We start from the raw sequence: 20,694 nt of genomic DNA, 5'->3' as shown, positions 1-20,694 counted from the left end.
GAATCACTTCTGGTCATGGTTCTCCGTGACCCCCGTTTCCAATTGTCGTTTCCCACTTCCCATTCACTCATACACTTATATAGATGCAAACAAAAACAGTTACAGACTACATCATACACAGGCACACACACACACACACACACACACGCCTCCTACTTTAATCTTTCTATCATTGCCACTACATGGCAGTCCATTTTACCTTCACAACAGCTCCTTCACCGTATAGGTATTTGTATGAGATAATGGTCTCCAGCTGAAGCTGGCTTTGCGTTTAAGGCTACAAATGGTAAGCAACCTTCACATAAACACCTATGCCTCAGGTTACCATTCGTATACATTGTTGACTATCTCTGTGTTACTCCCATATTTGTACAGAATGGGGAACACCCATCATAAGACTAGGCATGCTAATCGTAATCACGGTCTCCTTTGTGATCAGACTTTTGTTGGTTTGACAGATCTGTATGAAATTTGTGAGCTAGTTGTCACATTAGAACCACTAGGTGCGCCTCAATTTTCAGTTCATACTTGTTTGTCATAGGGAGGGGGGGCAATGTAAAGGGGGGGGGGGTTAGAAAGCTTTTTATAAAAAAAAAGAACGTGTCATTTAACGGATCTACATGAAGCATTTGATCACAGACCAGGACATAACATGTTAGTAGGCTTCCACATATTGCACTGTGCCTCATTTTTCTTAAATCAGGCATGCTATTTCCTCCCCTTGGATTAGGGTTGGTCTGACTAAATCCCATAAACTTAATCATGGGAGTTTCACATCTCCTTAACTTGTTTGTCTGAAGGGGATGATGGAACATTGTTTCTCTAGGAACACATGTGTTCTTGTTTTCGTTCTGCCAAGCCTTTGATTGTGCTCCCCACGTGGATGACTCCACATACACACACCAACAGATAAACAACATATTTTCCATAGCAGCATATGAAAGTCTCAATGATGTATGTCTTGCTGCCATTGAAACTGAAATGATATGTCCTATGCATCTCTGTGCTACATATACTAACTAGTGCAGCATTAAAAAAAATCCTCGTGGTCTGGTGGGTAACCATGTGCTTGTCCTTTAAATTGTGGGTTGCAGATAGCTGTTGCATACAGTGTCTCTAATAGTTCTCATCTTCTTGTGATTCATCTTGTGTTTGTATGGGATTATATGCATGAGTATGCTATCTATACTTAGTATGTTCCAATGTTTCAAAAGTATTTTGTAAATAGAATTGCTGCTCTGGCTGTACGGTGTACAGAAACAGATTGAATTTTGTGACAGTTTCGTTTTTGAATTCTTGAGATTTTCAACAGGGATCTTCTAGGTGTTTTCGCATTTCTTTTTCTGTTGCCTACTAAGATTCTTTTGATTGGCCTCTTTAAAAATGTGTTTACCAGATGGTCTAACTGTATTCACATGATTCCGCTTCGCTATAGTTTCTTTTGGTCCTTGACATCTCACCAAATGGTTTGGCTACCAGTTGGGTGATCAGATGGGAGCTAGTACTATGTAGCAATGCATTACATGCTGTGGGTTTGCAAAAAACCCTGCTCTCCCCTATTAATTTTGACATATGTTTCTTTATTCAAGAAACAGATGGACTGTTTACTAAAGTCAAACGTCACATGTATGTTGAAATCATTTTTGTTGAGGTAAGGGTATAACTCGAGCAGTGACGCTTCTGAACCTGTTCAGATCAACACAACATCATCAGTGAATCTTCTCCAAAAGAAGATATGTTCAGTCATATGAGGGGGACCCTTTTGCCATATGTGTTTTGCCTCAAAGAAACAAATATACAGATTTGCATATGATGGTGAGAAACAAGAGCCCATGTCTACTCCCTGACCTTGCCGGTACCATTCCCCCTCTTGGGTGAAATCATTGTTATAAAGTATAAAGTCGATCATGTCAGGTAGCATGTCTGTGTGCTCTATGTAAGAGGCCAAGCTTTTAGAAAGAAGGTTGCGAATTGCCTCCAAACCCCTATTTGTCGGTATTCATGTTTACAAGGAGCTCACGTCCAGTGTGACCCATGTCATATGAGATATCCACTGTAGATCCTCAAACTTATTGAGGACATCCATGGTGTCCTGTAAATAGGAGGGTAGAATTAAAAAAAGCATTTTATTTTTTTTACAAACCACTGCATTAATCCAACTACATTTCTGACAATTTTTCAGTCGGTGATTCGATCTTTGATCTGATCGATCTTCCAGGAGGTGTTGTTTTGTTCTTGTGTATTTTTGGTACCTACATGAAGCTCTGGGATTCAAGTTGAGTGCCTCTCTTTTCAAGTTCACACAGATCCTCCTTGACCAATTTACCAAATGTGTCTATCACATTTTCTGCTGGAAAAATGGGTGTAAACGTGAATTCAGGTCTCAGTCCACTCTCAAGTTATCTCCTGACTAACATCTAGATCGTTTAATAGCTGTTGTTGTTTGGAATCGTTATTTCCATCACTGTCAGGAGAGAGTAGAATCTGAATTTCATTAATATCTTCTATTGTGTATTCACAGAGTGGTACATTTATTTTAGGCGATTGGTGTGTCTTGGGTTTCTCCATAAATACATTCTTAAGCTTGAGTTGTTTCAGAAATTTAAATAAATCTGTGTTTTTGTGTCATGTCACACTGGTTCGATGGACAAAAACCCAAACCTTTGCTGAGCACATTTTTTTTATCTTGTGTAAGAACATAATTCAATAGATTCACAATTGATATATTATAATTCAAAGCATTGTTGATAGTTGCAATCCCTTGTCCCCTTCTTGTCCTCTTTGCAATTTTGGGGTGGTTTGTTGTACAAAGTTTCTTTTGTTTCTCCGTCTGAATCTTTTGGCCTCTTGTAAAAAATGAGAAGATGCTGTTTATTTGACACCAGAGTTTTTTCTAGTAGTATCACTAAATGACCTATCTTCGCCCAGTTCTCCAGATGTCACAGAAAAACTCTGACTCGCTTTCTGAAGCATCCTGTTCAACAGTTGTGTTGGGATTTAAAGGTTTGATTGAAATGTCACCAATTTTGTCTTGGGAAGGTATATAGTCGCCCATTTTTGTAATCATTATCATCCCTTTTGAATTTTGCTAATTGTTTTTGTTTTTAACCCCTTGCGTGCTCATGACGGAACCATGCCGTCATGAGCCACGGGCGGCGTGTACTCATGACGATGTTGTTCCGTCCTGCGGCTACCGCTCCTCCCACACGGCATTAAATCCCTGCCTGTGCGGGCGAATTAATGAGCAGGCGGTGCCGTGATGGAACCCTGCCGTCATGATGAGCACACGCCGCCCGTGACTCATGACGGCGTGGTTCCGACACGAGCACAGCAGCGCCGCAGCGAAATTCACCCCGCGGCGAAGGGGTTAATGTGTGCTTGATGTTTTTGTAGGACTTCTTTAACACTTTGTCATTTTTTTAGGTCTCACCTATGCAGGGCTTGCGCTTCCTCTTTGAAACATGCTGTATTCAGGTATGGACTTGAAGCTCCTCTCGGTTTCCGTCCATCTTTTCGATTGGCTCCTGTTACTGTCATTTCTAAATAGTTGCTTTTGATTTGTGAATAGGCTTAGGATTGCCTTCTTAGTACCCCCCCCCCCTCCTTTCTCCATTTGTAATCTCCCATAAGGACTGGCCCTTGTACCTGTGTTGATACTCAGTATATACAATCGGTGAGCACTTTGTTTCTTAAATGGCTTTCTCATGTTCCAGGTACTACATGCCTTCTTGCAATGGGGCCTGCTTTTCAACTCTCTGCTGACTTTCTGCTCCTCATCACCCGGACACTATGCTTAAGGCTACAGCATGGAGCCCGCTTCATATTAACATTGACACAGGCGTCATGCTTGATATTTTAGCAGGCGCCCACTTTTATAAAGCACTGTGGCACGCCTCTGAATTAACAAGAATGGCGTCCACTTTTTTTTCCCTCTTCATTCCAGCTTGCCCTCTCTCCATATCGGAACGAAGCCCATGCGAGAGATGGCTCTTGAGTGTGGCTTACGGTTGGCGATATCACCCGGGCATAAAGTGGGTGCCGCCTTTTTTTTCTTCTTTTTCCCGCCACATCTTGCTGCTAAACCCGTGAGAGAGATGGCTCTTGGGTGTGGCTTATGCTTGGTGGTATCACCTGGGCGTAAAGCTGGTACTGCTTTTCTTTAGTTTTACACACTGTGGCATGTTCCAAGCCCATGAGAGAGATGGCTCTTGGTTTTGGATTATGCTTGGTGGTATCACCCTGCTTAAAGAGAACAAGGGAACCCAATAGGTAATTAAGGACCCTGGGTGTCAATTTTATATTGTAACAATGGTTCTTAAAAAAGCATTTATAACAAATAAATAAAAATAGACCAAAATAAGTACTATATTCCACGGTGTCCAGCCGGACACACAATTTAATTAATTAGTTAAATGTTTCATACTTTTAAAGAGCAACCAACAATAGAGTGGGATGCAGTCCTGCATCCAGTACATAAAAACAGAAGACAAATACAATTAAGCAAAATGATTTTCAGGCAAAAGACAAAGGAGGCTTTGAGTCAATAGGAATACATGACAAGCTATCCATAATAGTTTTCACACTAATGTAACACACTGGTTTTTACGCGTGAAACTATTCCATAGGTCGATGACAATTCGATCCCTTTTAAAAGGATAATGGGATCATCATCAGGACGTTGTGATTTATATGCCTGAATTTAAGAAAGCTGCCTGTAGAGAGAAAGAGGGGGAAATAAAGGCAGAAAGATATGTTGTGAAAAAAGAGAGAGAGCTTGCTTAATGACACTTAAATTATGCGTAACCCTGCAATTTAAGAATTCAGTGTAGGTATGGCCCGATATTCTATGCTGTGACCCATGCGTGGGTGCATGGGCGGGTGAAGTAGCAGTACATCTCGAGATAGGTAAGCTCCATGGTACACTAGATGAGCGTGGTCTTGTGAGAAGTCATAAATTAGCTTGTGCATATATTCGTGTACTGAGTGACATTGTGTTGGAGAGACGGCGAAGGCAGTGACAGTTAAAACTGGTGGACTTATGAGGCGGAGTGAATTCAGAAGTGATGCGGTGATTCAAGGGTTTGAGAGTTCGTCATAGTGTTGCTATTAAGGCGATACTTGGTGGGTGAAGTTGGCTAGATTGCATCTGCTGTGCCCATCAGAACGTATGTTAACCGAGCCTAGGGCATGTACGCGAATGGGTAAACTAATCTTAGAACGGAATTGGGCTCTAATGCTCCAGTTTCGGTTTGGCGATATGAATGTCTGTCATGGACACAAGTGATTTCTGAAAAAATGGGTGAGTGTTAATTTAAACCTGATGCGATTAAAAGTGAGAGCGACGGTGAATGGCTAGGGCAGTGGTTTTACCTTGGCTCTCAGTAGAGCCGCTAGCGAAGCGTGTGAGCAGCGCGGTAGATAACACAAAGTGGTTTTTGGGGGGGCAATTCCTAAGATATGCCGGTTTGGATGGTCCGTATAGCGGTACCTGTACGGGAAAAAATTAACCATCAGTAAAAATGCACACACCATTCTGTCATCGTAAAGGCCGGCAAGGTTTAGACTCGTGTGAGGAGAGAGCTTACCAATAGTGCGGGCGTTGGTGGCCGAATCAAGGGTTCGATGGCGAAGAATCTAGCTTATGTGCAAAACCAAGTGCTATTTATATCCGGTCTGAAGTTGTGCGTGATTGCGGCGGCCATAGTGTTTTCCAAGATAGAGAAGAAAGACTGATGCCGTAAGAGGGTTTACGGGTCGGTGTGAGGATGCAGTCTGATGCATTGAAAGGACGGGGTTTGTTATGATGGAATTTAGGTAAGACAATAGAATCACATTATTACGTAACGATATAGAACAAGTAGTGGCCACGCCCACTGGGCCAAGGTATAACATTTGTGCGCAAAATAGCTGTTGGTTATTAGCTGCAGTCCACAAGCCCAGGATGAAGTGCGGGTAGCACGAAACGCGTCGGCTGGACTTTGGTTTATTTTAGTTGGGAAAGCCTCCTTGAACTGCAAATCATCTGCCATTAAAGAAGTTTAGCGATACCTTCCTGTGTAGGCTCCTTCTGTTGGAAGTAACTCTTATATATAATATTTTTGTGTGTATATATAATACATATATGCCTGCCTGGGGGTAATTTCTGTACTGCCATTGGTTTGCCTGATTATACTTTGCTTCCAACCATTACAGCATACTTCATGGGTAATAGTTTAGTCTGCATAAGCTATTGGCTCGCTGGTCATGTGAATGACAGCATTTTCTAATCGCATCTGTACATCCAGTTGAACGCTTCAGTGTTGGAGTGTTGGGGCTGGCTGGTCAGTCAATTAGTTCTCAGTTTTTTCCTTTTTTTTCTTGTTCCCTTTTCATATTATTGCTTCTCTTTTTATTGTAATGTTTCTTAAACAGATACTGTAGCTCTCCAGGCTGTGTTAATGAGTCACTTGATTGCCCCTAATTTCATCAGCAGAGCGCCCCATCCCACGTGGTCACTTTTATTGCGTTTGTTGTCAGGGGGGGGGGGATGCACAAATCAGTCAGTGGATGGATGAATGGATGTATGAGTGCAAAGATGAGCGACAAGATGCATGTATGAAGACTCACTGAGCATCTAAACCCATCAACGACACAAAAGGCACTTTCAATCTTATACTGGACCTATTCGCATTGCCAGTGCTTGTTTCTGTCTCGTTACAGCTTTTGCTGTCTGTAGGCAGACCTATTATTTATAATACCTAATATACTTGGAATGTACCTTGGGGCGCTCCCTAGTCCATGATTCTATGACTATGTTGTCGGTTTCAGTTGTCTGCTCTTGATTTAATGGCTTTCCTTCCTGTTCTTGTTTGTCTCGCCGTGAAGCATTTGGGTCTGTTAGTTTTCTGGTTTGATAAGTTGTACCCTTTCTCTGCATACTTGAGATGATTCTTTATTATGGAGCTCTTCATGGAAGTACATATGTTTCGTTGTTCTCTCGTGTGCACATGCATCTTGATGCTTGCTTCCACATGGCAGTGCCACCAAGCATTGATTAGAGGAGGTGTAACAGATTACACCCAGGTTATTACAAGAGGTCAAGGGTTATGACAGGGTGGATAAAAGACCCTTGGCAACTGGTACGTACATGGAAGATTGTTATTCGATATATACCACATGCACCTAGATTGTAGATGACCGAAACCTACAAGTAGCATTGGGGTGGCGGAATTGTTCGTGGTGGGGGTAAAGTTGCACCAGTCGTGCGGGAATTGTAATGTTATGCTGCCACTGTTCTGTGTCTATATTGGAAAAGTCAATAAAAATGTTTTAATTTTTTTTAATTAAAAAAAGAGGTCAAGAGTGGGGGACGACAGAAAAGAGCAAGGGAAACGGACCTGAACATGAGGAGGTGGGAACACGGAATGTTGGTTTCGTTTGAGTTGAGGTGTGGAGTGAGAGGTCAGCCAAAATTCAATCACGGTTATTTAGGAGGAGATATCCGTGGATGCAGCTGAGAGAAAAAGATCTTGGACTCTTCAGCATTCATGTGACAGTAAATTTTGAAACGTATTGAGAGAAGGTAATGAAGTCATGTTGATGGAAAATACCTGTGATTCAAGAAAAGAGCCTACTCTAACACTAGACCCAGAGAGGAAGATCGAACTGACTACATAACAGAGAAGATGCGATTATGGAGCTAAAAAACCTAGTCTAACAAGTGCAGAATACAAAACACTTAAAAAACAAGCATTGGCATAGCAAATAGGTCTCACTTTTGGAACCTTATAAGTATTTAGTTATGCAGCACAATATCCTTGGTTTAATAACATCAACTGTTGCATGGCTAAAAACGAATAAGGTCCCAAAGGCGAGACCTATAGGCTATGCCGTTGCTTGTTTTTAGAAGCCTGGCATGCAGTTTTAAATGTAGGCTGGTAAGAAAGGTGCCCACCCGAGGAGCAAGGTCTAGAGAGAAATGAGATCGGAAGAGAGGCAAGTTATAATGAGATAGCACAAATAGAAAGTTGAACCACAGAATGACAGGTCAGGTAAACAACGTAGCGATGCAGAGAGGCAGGTAGAGCCGGTGAGATGAAAAATAGAAAGATATGAGAGGTAGAGAGAAAAGAGGTGCAGATGAGTTAGAGAGATGAGGCTAATACAGAGGAAGGGCAAGGAAGAAGTAGAGAATGGTGAAATAGGGAGAGAGAGAGACAGAGGTAAGACAGATGTATTAAATGAGCGAGACATTGGAATCAGAGAGTGAACGGAAACAGGGAAGGAGATAGAAAGAGATGAAAGCAAAGGGAGTGATAGATGGAGTGGAAGAGTTAGAGAGAGGATTGTAGAGATAAATAAAATAATGGGAAAGGTGAGGGAAAGAGGACATCAATAAAAAGAGAGACATAGAAGTCCAATAGGTGAGGTAAATTGAGAGGCTAGATAGTGTTTATGTTTATGTTTTTGAGATTTTTATTGCGCACAACTACCCAAGGGTGTCTCGGCGCATATCAGACAGCTGAGGCGGAGGGCTACCCAAAGTATCATTGGTTAAATAACCAGGTTTTCAGGAGTTTACGAAAAATGATGAGGGTAGGGCTAGTTTTGATGTACAAAGGAAGAGTATTCCACAACCTGGGGGTTGCCACTAAGAAGCGTCTGTCACCCCAGCCGGTGGTTCTGGTACGTGGGACGGGAAGGAGGTGGGTGCACGCTGAACGAAGGGGTCTTTGAGGAGAATGGATCCGGAAGGCGTCCTTGAGGAACCTAGGTCCTGAATCATGGATGGCCTTGTAGGCGATGCATAATGCCTTAAATTTTATCCGGCTTTTGACTCTTAGCCAATGCAGGTGACGAATGGCCAGCGAGGTAGGGCGGCGACTAGGAATGTCCAGCAAAACTCTCGCCGCTGCATTTTGCACCGATTGTAGTTTATTTAGGATCTGTTCTTGCGTGCCGAGGAAGAGGGCGTTGCCGTAATCCAATTTAGAAAAAACGAGAGTGGTGATCAAGGTTTTCTCTGCCCCTGAAGGGAGATATGGCAACAACTTTTTGATTTTCCTCAGGGTAAAGAAGGACGATGAGACCACCGTATTGACGTGGTGTTTAAATAGCAACTTCTCATCGAACATGATACCGAGGTTTCTGACCTTGGCAACCGGAGTGGGGGGTGGGCCCATTTCAGTGGGCCACCAGATGGAAGACCATTCCGGAGAAAGGTTGCCAAAGGTCATAACCTCGGTCTTGTCAGAGTTTAACTTCAAGAAGTTGCTTGACATCCATGAGTCGATGGCCAGCATCCCCTCCTGAAATCTTGCGGCCACGGCTGGTCCATCCTTGTGAACCGCCAACACCAATTGGGTGTCATCCGCATAGGTGGTTCAGCGTAGCCCATGTGTTTTAATAACTCTTGCCAGATCCGCCACATATATGTTGAATAATGTGGGGCTTAGCGAGGAACCCTGGGGCACCCCGCACGGAAGGGTGAAGATGGGTGAATAGAAAGTGCCCAGTTTTACCGCCTGGGTGCGGTTGGCCAGAAACTAAGCAATGAGATCCCTGGCAAGATGGGTCACCCCCAGGGCTGTGACACGGTCGATCAAGATGGAATGATCGACCGTGTCAAAGGCAGTGGACAGATCCAGGAGTATGAGGACCGCTGCCCCACCCTGGTCCATTATACTCCTGATCTCGTCCGAGGCCTTTATCAAAGCCGTCTCTGTGCCGGGGCCCTTCCTGAAGCCGAACTGGGTATCATCTAGCAGTTGATGGCCATCGATGAAATCCGAAAGCTGTGTGTTCATGATAGCTTCAAATATTTTGGCTGGGAATGGAAGACAGGCGATAGGTCTGTAATTAGCAGAATCCACATTTATGTACATGCATACATTTGTGCGCACGTACACCCCGTGCACAGCACACGGTTGGAGCATACCGGTGCATCCTGAAACAGTTTATCCCTAGAACAGAGACCTATTGTGATGCAAGCTTCCCTCAGGCTCGTGCTGGGCACCTTTACATGCTACCTGGCCTCTGTCCTTGGCTCGATCCTTCTCCCGGGTGCCGAGAGGCGAGGACTAAGGTCCTTGCAGCGCTGCATGTGCACCACTTCAGCAGACGTTAGCAGGGAGCTGCAGGGTCCACCTATAATCAGTACTATGTGTAAGACGGTGTCTATTAATGCGGTCACACCACCCCTCTTCCTAGATTATCTGGTCTGGGTGGGGACAGGGCTTGTGTAATTTCCCTCCCTCCCTCTCTCTCACCAGCGCCCTTTAAAGCATGTGTAGTAATGGCCTGTGCACCCACTCTTGTCTCTGGTTCTTGAGAATGTTTGAGAGCTCTGCACACCATTGAAGTGATGCCGCCTCTACACTATAGCCACTTTCCGAGCCTCTGCAACATTGAGGCAAACCAGCATTAAAAATTGCAATAGGTCTCGCCTTTTAAGTTAAAGCCAATTGCTTTGCTATGCAATACCATTAGCAAAGCAAATGGCTTTAACTCTTAACTTAGCCAAAGGCGAGACCTGCTGCATTTTCAATGCTTGTTTAATAGAAACACGTCAAAAGCGCATCGCCATAGAAGAAACCTGCAAAGTGTAGCACGTGTCTGATAGTGGTTGGGATCCGAGGTATACGCTGTGTCCATCCTTTTTTTTAGCTTCACGCTGACATTTTAAACAAGCTTTAGCCCAGTAACTGACGAGGAGTCAGGGGGTAGTAGAAGGGAGGGGCTTGCGGTGCGCCACATCCCACGTGTCCATCGCTTGTGGCAGTCATGGTCATGAATCGGCTTGCAATCCACTCCAAGATGACCAGGGCAAGTTGGCTTGCATGTTTCTGTACAACTGTATTACATAATGTGCATGCATGGTTGGCCATCTTTGAATATTTGTGTTCGCATATTTCGGAGGGGCGCACAGCAGCTTGCACTGCTATCCAACGCGTCTAGAAAAACATTGACAAAGATGATCTGGCATAGGCAAACTGATTATCTTTGCTGATGCTTGTTAAGGGGAAATGTTACCAGCTATCCTTAGTCATCAAGACACCATTTGCAGGGGGTGGGCTTTTATCTAGCAATCCAATGCATTTTGGGGTTTGTAGTACTGGTTAATTTCAACTGAACCAATTAAAACTACCAGTGGCCCAGGACTTGAATTGGGCACCATTGGTGACATTAACCATTTGGTAACCTTTTTTCAGTCTAAGCGCTTTTGAACGGACTGATTTATTGTACATAGGGAAGCAGGGGGTGTAGCTACAGATAGTGCAGCAGGTTCAGTGGCACCGGGACCCGGTGGCCCACTGAACCATAGCTATTCTTTACCTGAACCATGGCTACAGTTTTATCCCTTCTCCCCTTGCACCAGGGCCCATAGCACTTTTGATACACCACTGTAGTGCAGAGAAAGTGTATGTTGGCGTATATAAAGTTCTAGATAGGAGACCGTTGTGTTTGAGTGGAATGTGTGATTTTTCTCCGGTTATTTTTTCAGTGGGTTTCTGATTGTGCAAGGAGCCAGCGCTGAGGGCATTTGGGAAGGGTGCGTCTGCCTGCAGAGGGTGCGGTTTGGACCTGTGATTGCAGGGGCAGTGATGAGGGTCGTATGGTTATCTCAGTTGTCGTTGGAATCCGGCAGTTATTCTAGAAAAGAGGGCGAAGCATGTTGCGGAGAGGGTGTGGACTTTGACAAGATGGGAGGTATGAGTGATGTTTGACTGAAGCTGGGGTAGATAGCGAATCAATGTTGCTGAAAGTAGCCACAGACGGGGAGGGGCTGTCGGGATTTGAAAAGGAGAGAGATTGTCCAAATTTAAGAATGAAAGTGAAAACTCAGACTTTCGAATAAACTTAATAAACCCTTGTTTGGCGATGTCAGCCCTCCTGTTTCTTAGTTGGGGTCGATAGCGCAAAGAGATCACATTCTGGGCGCGCCTGCGTTTGAGTGGAATGTGTGATTTTTCTCCGGTTAATTTTTCAGTGGGTTTCTGATTGTGCAAGGAGCCAGCGCGTTTTGAAGGGGCGTGAGGGCATTTGGGAAGCGTGCGCCTGTCCGCAGAGGGTGCGGTTCAGACCAGTGATTGCAGGGGCAGTGATGAGGGTCGTATTTATTTTTATTTGTGTGCTTATATAGCGCCGGACTCGACCCCAGAAGGGGTATCTCCGCGCTTGGTTCACCGTAGATGCCTAAAAACTGAGTCAAAAGGTGCACAAAAGAGTTGACCGGTCATAAATAAATGAGTTTTCAGTGATTTTCTGAAGGCCAGGTAGTTGGTATTTTGCCTCATAGTAAACGGGAGTGTGTTCCAGAGGGTGGGGCTCTTGTATGAGAGTGCTCAACCACCTTGTCTTGCCTTCCTGATTAGGGGAATCTGAAGCAGCAGTTGATTACTAGACCGCAGGAGACGTCCAGGCTTATATATATTACATTTTTCAGCCAAATATTTAGGACCCGAGCCAAAGAGGCTTTTATGTATAACACAACAGGTTTTAAACTTAACCCGCTGGCGAATGGGCAGCCAGTGAAGTTTCTTCAGTAGGGGACGTGAGGGTGATCTAGGCGGGGCATTGAGGACCAGTCTTGCCGCAGTATTTTGAGCCACTTGCAGTCTGCCAAGCTGATCTTCATTGGCAGATATAAGAAGGCCATTACAATAGTCCAACCGGCTGATTACAAGGCCCTGGACAAGAGTCTTTCTGTAACTGTCAGGCAGAAACGGAAACACGCGTCTCAGGAGTCCGATGACCCGAAACCAGGACCCAGTCACCTGATTTGCGTGTTTTTTTAACAATAGTGCCTGGTCCAGCCGCACGCCTAGATTCTTCACTGTCTGCCTAGGACATGGAACAGGTCCTAATTCCAATGGCCACCATTCCGGTGACCATAGGAGGGGGGCTTCCCCAAAAAGCATGACCTCGGTTTTGCCCACATTACATTGTAGGCAATTGGAGGCCATCCAGTCAGACACCGCTCTCATACCTTCGGCAAAGAATGTTTAATTGCAGGAGTGAGGGTCTGGAATGGAAACAAAAGCTGAGTGTCGTCTGCATACGACACTGGAGTGAACCCATATGCTCTCACAATGTCAGCTAACTGGGCCACATACACATTGAAAAGTGTGGGGCTTAAACATGAGCCTTGTGGGACCCCCTTGGTGAGCTCCCTAAAGATGGAATGATGGGAGCCCAATCTTACACTTTGTGAGCGGCCTGATAGAAAACTCTCAAGCCAGGACAGAGCCAAGCCTCCTATCCCCACCTTCTGCAGACGACCGAGAAGAATTTCATGTGATACCGTGTCAAAGGCAGCGGACAGATCTAACAGCACCAGAATCATAGAGCCTCCTCTATCCTGTGCCATCCTGATGGTATCTGTCACGGAGAGGAGAGCTGATTCGGTGCTGTAATTGTGTCTAAACCCAGATTGGGTATAATCAAGACCCCCCGATGCCTCGATGGAAATTAGACAGATGGGTATTCACATGCTTCTCGGTCATCTTGCTTAAATAAGGCAGAAGGGAAATGGGGCGGAGGTTGGATGGGTCTGTCCAGGGTAAGGCAAAGTTCTTACGAATGGGATTCACTACAGCTTTCTTCCAATCTTGGGGTACCTGTCCTTCCTTGAGGGAGAGATTCATCACTGTCTGAATCATGGGCCAAAGCAAGTTACCTAAGGAAGGAACCATTTTAGCAGGTAGAAAATCCATAGGGGACCCTGTTTTAATATGGCTGATCAGGGAACAAATGTCAGATCGGCTGACCTCCGGAAAAACAGTCAGTGTACCATTATTATGTATTGATGACAATGAAGGGGTACTAATGATGTTACTTTTAGGTCTAACAGCTTGTGTGATTTTTCCATAAATCGGCTCTTTTTTGTTTTAAAAAAACAGAGAGATGTCATCACACAAAGATTGGGAGAAATCATCAGGGCTTTCACAGGCTACCGGTTTCATAAAAGTCTGAAGAATCCTATAGAGTTCTTTGGATGAGTTGCCCGCTTCTGCCAACTGTGAAATGAGACAGTTCCTCCTGGCCAACCTGATACTTTTGTGATAGGTGGACAGGGCATCTGAGTACTTTATCCTACTCTCCTCATTGTGAGTTTTCCTCCAAATCTTTTCAAGTTTTCTACATCCCTGTTTCTCCAATCTGAGTTGTTCAGTATACCACACACCCTGTTTGGAGGTGGAGTACTGTTTATGTAGTTTCATAGGAGCCAACAGTTCAACCGCCTCTAAGAGGGCAGTGTTAAACTTAGAAGGAGCAGAGTCCACATTATCTGCAGCCAGAATGGTAGGTTCTCTCCATACCCTCTGTAATTCGTCCAATGTCACCTTGTGCCATTGTCTGCGCCACAGAGCAGGGAGGAAGGACCTTTGATTCGGTTTGTCCAAACCAAGAAGAGAAAATTCCACCATAAAGTGGTCTGACCAGCTTACTTGAGTCATAGGTCGACACTGTATTTTAGGACAATTAGAAAAGACTAAGTCTAAAGTGTGGCCTCCTATGTGTGTAGGGCCACTATTCTGTATTTCCAGCCCTAATAGAGAGAGATCAGAAAGCAGGGACAGCGTATCGGGATGATCGGGAGTGTCTACATGAATTTTAAAATCCCCCCAAAAGAATAAAGTCTTATCTGGCTTTAAAATGCGGGGCCAGTAATTCGGTCAGGGATAGTGTAAAGCCCGTGCTAGGCCCGGGTGGGCGATAGACTAGTTCTCCCTTCCAGTGAGCTTTAGACGTCGAACTAATTTTAAAGATCATTATTTCCATCTGAGAACAACTTCTTTGATCAATGATGGAAATCTTCAGTCCTTCTTTATATACTATGGCAATGCCGCCACCAACTTTAAGCGGACAGTCAAGCTTTAGGATCTTATATCCCATAGGGACCTCAAAAGTAATAGCAGGGACCGTATGTGGTTTTAACCAGGTTTCCGTTAAAAAACAGATGTCTGGTTTTACCGATGTGACAAGATCCCAGAATTCAAAGTGATGTTTAGGTAGGGAGCGAATATTCAGGAGAAAACTTTTTAGGCCATTTGGTTCTGTGGTTTCCCCTCTGTTACACCCAAGTGAAATAGTGATGTAAGAGGCCTGGAAATCGGCAATGGACGCACGCAAAAGGACCTTCTGGGCATGGCCAGGAATCACGAGCACAACCCCCCAAAAGCAATGGCTGCAGATCTTTTAAAGTTTTGGCTGTATACCTGAGGCATTGCTTCCTAATGGCATCTGAGCCACCTGGACAGAGTCCATTGCCCCTAGCCCCGTCCTGTCGCGGACGGGCTACTCTTTGGCTACTCTTTGGCTACTCTTTGGCTACTCTTTGGCTACTCTTTGGCTACTCTTTGGCTACTCTTTGGCTACTCTTTGGCTACTCTTTGTCTCTCGCTACTCTTTGGCTACTCTTTGGCTACTCTTTGGCTACTCTTTGGCTACTCTTTGGCTACTCTTTGGCTACTCTTTGGCTACTCTTGGCTACTCTTTGGCTACTCTTTGGCGTGTCTTCGGCTCCCCTGCGCGCGAACGCTGCACGCTCGAAGGGGGCGAGGGCTAAATAGCCCAGGAAAATACAACCACTAGAGCGCTACCCGCTCCAGTGGTGGACAGGAAGTGCCTGGCTCTCCCTGACCCGCCCTCCGCGCAACGGTACTAGCTACCGCGTCGGACCGGGGCGGGCAGGAGTGATGATCGAGCCCAGGCTTCCCAGCTGCCCAATAGATACCGTCCTCCCCCTTTCAATCAGGTAAGGGAAGAAAGTATTGCCAAGAGCACAACACTACTAAAATGCAGGCTAGCATGAACAAGTTTGCAAATTATATTTTCAGTTTCCAAATTCAGTTTTTTAAAATCATCAGCACATTAATAACAGGCTTAAAATTTTTGAGCACAGCGTTAATCACGATTCAGGCACCTCAAAGTAAGCAAGCGGATCGGAAGACTCTGCCCACAGTCGCCCTACCGCAGCTCGCCGGTGTTCAGGCTCAGCCTAAATAGCCCAGGAAATGCAACCACTAGAGCGCTAACCGCTCCAGTGGTGGACAGGAAGTGCCTGGCTCTTCCTGACCCGCCCTCCGCGCAACGGTACTAGCTACCGCGTCGGACCGGGGCGGGCAGGAGTGATGATCGAGCCCAGGCTTCCCAGCTGCCCAATAGATACCGTCCTCCCCTTTCAAATCAGGTAAGGGAAGAAAGTATTGCCAAGAGCACAAACACTACTAAAATGCAGGCTAGCATGAACAAGTTTGCAATTAAATTTTCAGTTTCCAAATTCAGTTTTTTAAAATCATCAGCACATTAATAACGGACTTTAAAAATTTTTGAGCACAGCGTTAATCACGATTCAGGCACCTCAAGTGAGCAAGCGGATCGGGGAAGACTCTCCCACAGTCGCCCTACCGCCTGGAGATCTCAGTTGTCGTGGGAATCCAGCAGTTACTCTAGAAAAGAGGGCGAAGCATGTTGCGGAGAGGGTGTGGACTTTGACAAGATGGGAGGTCTGACTGAAGCTGGGGTAGATAGCGAATCAATATTGCTGAAAGTAGCCACAGACGGGAAGGGGCTGTCGGGATTTGAAAAGGTGAGAGATTGTCCAAATTTAAGAATGAAAGTGGAAACTCAGACTTTCGAATAAACTTAATAAACCCTTGTTTCGCGATGTCAGCCCTCCTGTTTCTTAGTTTGGGTCGATAGCGCAAAGAGATCACATTCTGGGCGCGTCTGCATGTATCGCTCTGCAAAATTCCAAATGGAACAGAGGATTTTAAAAGGGACCTCGAGAGACTGTGTGGTGGGGTGGGAGATAAGGCGGCGGCGAGCGAGGCTGTAGAGATGGTGACAAAGACTGGGGCAGTGGTGCAATATATTTTGGCGTCATTAAGAGGGGCTGTGGTGTAACACAAACGTTGCCAATGAGACTTCGATTTCCTACCATGTTAGCTTGCCGTGTGCTGCTTGTGGCCCCTCTTACAGTTTTGCTCCTTCCTCAGCCAGCCCCACACCTGCGCTGCAGGTGCCTAGTTTAACCTTCTAGGATGTGGCTATGTTGGGGGAGTCTGGAGCGCGATGAGAGGCTGTGGAAATGGAGGGGTGAGGGGAAGGGTGTTTGATGGGGACAGTGATATACCTGGTCGATAATTTGAGACTTTTGTTAAATCTGGCATAAGTATGGCACCTGAGATGGCACTGGCACGTGCCGTGGGTGGAGATGCACGTTGAGGTGCGAGGAGGTTTGAGGATTTATGGGGGGGTGTAAGAGAGACTGTGGCGCTGTTAAGATGGCTGTGGTGGTCTTGGGTAGGTTGGGTGCAGTGGCGTGGGGGTGAGGGGAGAACTTGAGTTTCGGTGGTAGGGAGTTGAAGGGGTAGGGGATGACGAGAGCGGGAATAGTGGACAGTGGGAGCAGTCGTTTTGGGGCAGAGGTTGAGGAAGTGTTGGGGGGATGCGCTAGGGAATGTGCGAGGAGAGCGAAAGGGGGGTTGGTAGGAATGGTAGGGGAAGAGGTCGGGTATTGCATTGGCGAGAGGTAATGGGTGCCTTGTCGAGCGCCTAGAAGCAGTGGTGAGTTGAGGTGGTGGAAGAAGAGCATAGCAAAAGCTATGGAGGACAAAAAAGTGAAAATTTAAAAAACAAGCCCGGGAGTTGTTTGTGCGCGCGCTAAAAGAAAAAAAGACGCGACTGGTGCGCGCGATGGGAATAGTGAAAGCAGGCAGGCGAGTGGTGTGCAATGTGCGCGCACCATGACGAGAGAGGAAAGCCAGATGGCGCCTCTGCTCGTCATGGTGCGCATAACCGCACGCTCTATGCCACACGGTCTGACTTTTGAAAGCCCACTCACCAAATGTCTCGCCAGAGCACCGCATGCGCTGGCTCAGGCGAGACCTAAAAAGAGCAGAACCAAGAAAGAGTCGAGCAATTTTGTCACTGCGGAAAGGTTAAAGAGACAAAGTGACGAAGGTATAGCGCGAGGTGCAGTACACTGTGATGGACAGAAAAGCAGTTTCGGTGGAGCAAGCATTCCAAGTCACAGACTGTGGAGAAGAGTTAAGACAGGTTGGAAATTAAAGGAAGATTACTTGCACAAGGACTTTAGAGAGGCACTACTCATGAAAATTGGCAGGAAATGGTTGACCAAACTTAGGATTCTTTAATTTAGGAAGAACTGTGGCCTTTTTGTAGGTGTAGAGGATACTGTACTCTGAGTATCACAGTACCATGGGTCACCATGAAACACAAGGTAGGCACCAATTGCCAGTTCTGTGCATTTTGTTCTGGTTTGCTTTGCATCTTGTTCTTGGTGTTTTTCAATGCAGGCACAGGAACCGGCTTCATGAAACTAGCAATTAGTGTTGTTGACAGTAATCCAGTCTCAGAATGTATGTCCCTTTATCCAACCAGTCTGTTCTTTTTTCCTTTTAGACACATTTCACCCACACACCATGGCACGCCGACCTCGAAACAGCAGAGCTTGGCGTTTCGTCCTCAACGGTGTCCGTCGCGATGCAGATGCCAGGCCAGTATCTTTGGCCCCAGGGGCTGATGGATGTGCCTCTGACTCTGAAGGCCAGGTATGGAGGTGGCATAACTTTCACTGTTTTTATTCCTTCTGAGTTTTTCAGTCCCTTTTTATGGCAAGACTGCTACAACACAACATGGTGTATTTATTTTTAATGCTGGATAAATTTACAAACATGAATTTTCTATACGAATGCTTTCAAAGCGTCAGGAAACTGTGCACGTGTCTCTTGACATCAACTGAACCAAAAACAAGGTGGTGGATGGAATGCTTAAAATATTCTCAGCCAGACAAAGGCTCGCCTTATGCAAATCAGTACCGACCCTGCTCCTTATTAGAACAGGCTGTCCCAAACTGCTAGAGGAGGTCCCCTTCAGAAAGGACTACAAGCAACCCCAGACCAGTTTCACCTACTTACGGTTCCTCAGTAGAGTGTAGCGTATGTCCGGTGGCACAGTGATTGTGGGATGGATGTCTGGCCCTATCCGTAGCACTTAGTCCGTCAACTGCAACAAAAACAACGTGATGGATGGAAAGCTTGAACTAATCTCTATCACTGGCAATCGCTCTGGTCGAATTTCAGTTAATATTGCCTTTTATGAGGTTTATGTCTCCAAAAGTCTTTTATTTTTTAAGGCTGGGACTTCTAGAAGCTAAATACTGCAAGCTGCTTGTCAATGTGTGCTTAAAAGCTTTGCTCTGTTTCTCCAGTCAAAAGAATGTTTTCTGTTAACCAAGTCAATATTTATAATAATAATAATAATAATGACATTTATAGAGCGCATGGTTACGCCATCTCGGCGTGTCCCCGCGCTGGGTGAGAGGGAGACTCAGATCGTCTAAGCAGAGATCTTTACATGCTGCCAGAGAATAAGTAGGTTTTCAGCAACTTTCTGAACTTGATTTCGGAACTTTCCAGCCTGAGTTTTAGTGGGAGCTTATTCCAATTCTGTGCGCCCCGGACCCGGAAAGAGCGACCTCCCATCCTGGCCTTCTTTACCTTAGGGATCACCAATAGCCCGGATCCAGCAGATCTCAGGGACCTCCTAGGCTCATATCCGGTGATTTAAGTCGCTTAGATAAGACGGGCAAGCATTGTTAACAATTCGATGACAAGTACATAGTGTCTTGAACATAACTCTTTCCTTCACTGGCAACCAGTGCAATGCATTGAGGGCTTTTTTAGAAGCCGCCTTCCTAGGCTGATTGAGAACCAGCCGCGCAGCGGCATTTTGCAGAACCTGCAGTCGACCAATACTCTTATCCGTGGACCCAAGATATAGTATGTTGGCATAATCGAGACGCGACGTTATGAGCGCTTGTACCACGGTCTTTCTTGCCCCTATATGTAGAAGATCTAGAGTTTTACGCATAGTTTTCAACACGCCTAAACACTTGCCAACTACCCTTCTTATGTGCCCTTCATAAGAGAGAGCCGGGTCAACCCAAACCCCCAGGTTTTTAGCCTCAGTACACGGTACAGGGGTTGGACCTAAGCTCGAGAGCCACCACTCCGTAGACCAGCTCGCAGTACTGCCCCCCACCACCAGCACCTCTGTTTTGCTGCAATTCAGTTTAAGACCGTTCTTAACCATCCAGGAGGCAAGCTCCTGCATGCAAGCCCTAAAGTTGGATGCAGCAATCCCAGGAGCCTGTGATAGGGAGATCAGCAGCTGGGTGTCATCCGCATAGGAGACCACCCCCACTCCATAGCCCTGCACTATCTCTGCCAACGGCGCCATAGATAAATTAAACAGTGTGGGACTCAGGGCGGAGCCCTGAGGCACCCCCTGTGCAATTCAATATCTCTGGAGTGGGCCGCACCCAGCCTGACCTGGAGACACCGCCATTATTCAGACACTGCAGCAAGGTGTAATGCGCTAAAGTGTCGAAGGCTGCACTCCTATCCAACATTATTAGAGCCATAGTGTGTCCCGCATCTGCCCCCTGCCTGATGGTTTCTGTAGCTCTTAGCAGGGCAGTTTCTGTTGAATACCCTGCCCGTTGCATGTACATATGTTGGCTGTTTTATAGGTCTCGCCTGAGCCAGCGCATGTGTTGCTCTGGTGAGACTTTTAGTAAGTGGGCTTCAGAAAATGCTACCACATGCTTTTGCTTGTAGCCTAGAGCTTGCGGTCACTTGTGCTGTTACGTGCGCAGCCACCGTCTGGCTTTCCTCTCGTCAT

General features: G+C 45.8%; 2 protein-coding genes across 6 annotated transcripts in view; one reads left to right on the top strand and one right to left on the bottom strand.

Annotated features, from left to right (window-relative positions):
• Window positions 1-20,694, bottom strand: part of NUBP2 (NUBP iron-sulfur cluster assembly factor 2, cytosolic) — a 314,384-nt gene that overhangs the window by 159,094 nt on the left and 134,596 nt on the right. The gene's annotated exons all lie outside the window — the stretch shown is intronic.
• SPSB3 (splA/ryanodine receptor domain and SOCS box containing 3) overlaps window positions 1-20,694 on the top strand; it is a 118,004-nt gene that overhangs the window by 20,853 nt on the left and 76,457 nt on the right. For 4 of the 5 annotated variants that reach the window (XM_078662978.1, XM_078662977.1, XM_078662975.1 and 1 more), the window contains exon 2: window positions 18,412-18,560. In XM_078662978.1, the coding sequence (XP_078519104.1) occupies window positions 18,432-18,560 (129 nt within the window). In that variant the 5' untranslated portion in view covers window positions 18,412-18,431. Of the gene's footprint in view, window positions 1-3,422; window positions 3,475-18,411; window positions 18,561-20,694 lie in introns of those variants that run through there. The other variant, XM_078662974.1, reaches the window with a different exon arrangement.

The sequence above is a fragment of the Lissotriton helveticus genome, chromosome 10 (assembly GCF_964261635.1).
Source record: "Lissotriton helveticus chromosome 10, aLisHel1.1, whole genome shotgun sequence".
Lineage (NCBI taxonomy): Eukaryota > Metazoa > Chordata > Amphibia > Caudata > Salamandridae > Lissotriton > Lissotriton helveticus.
This window is presented reverse-complemented; position numbering and strand designations above follow the sequence as displayed.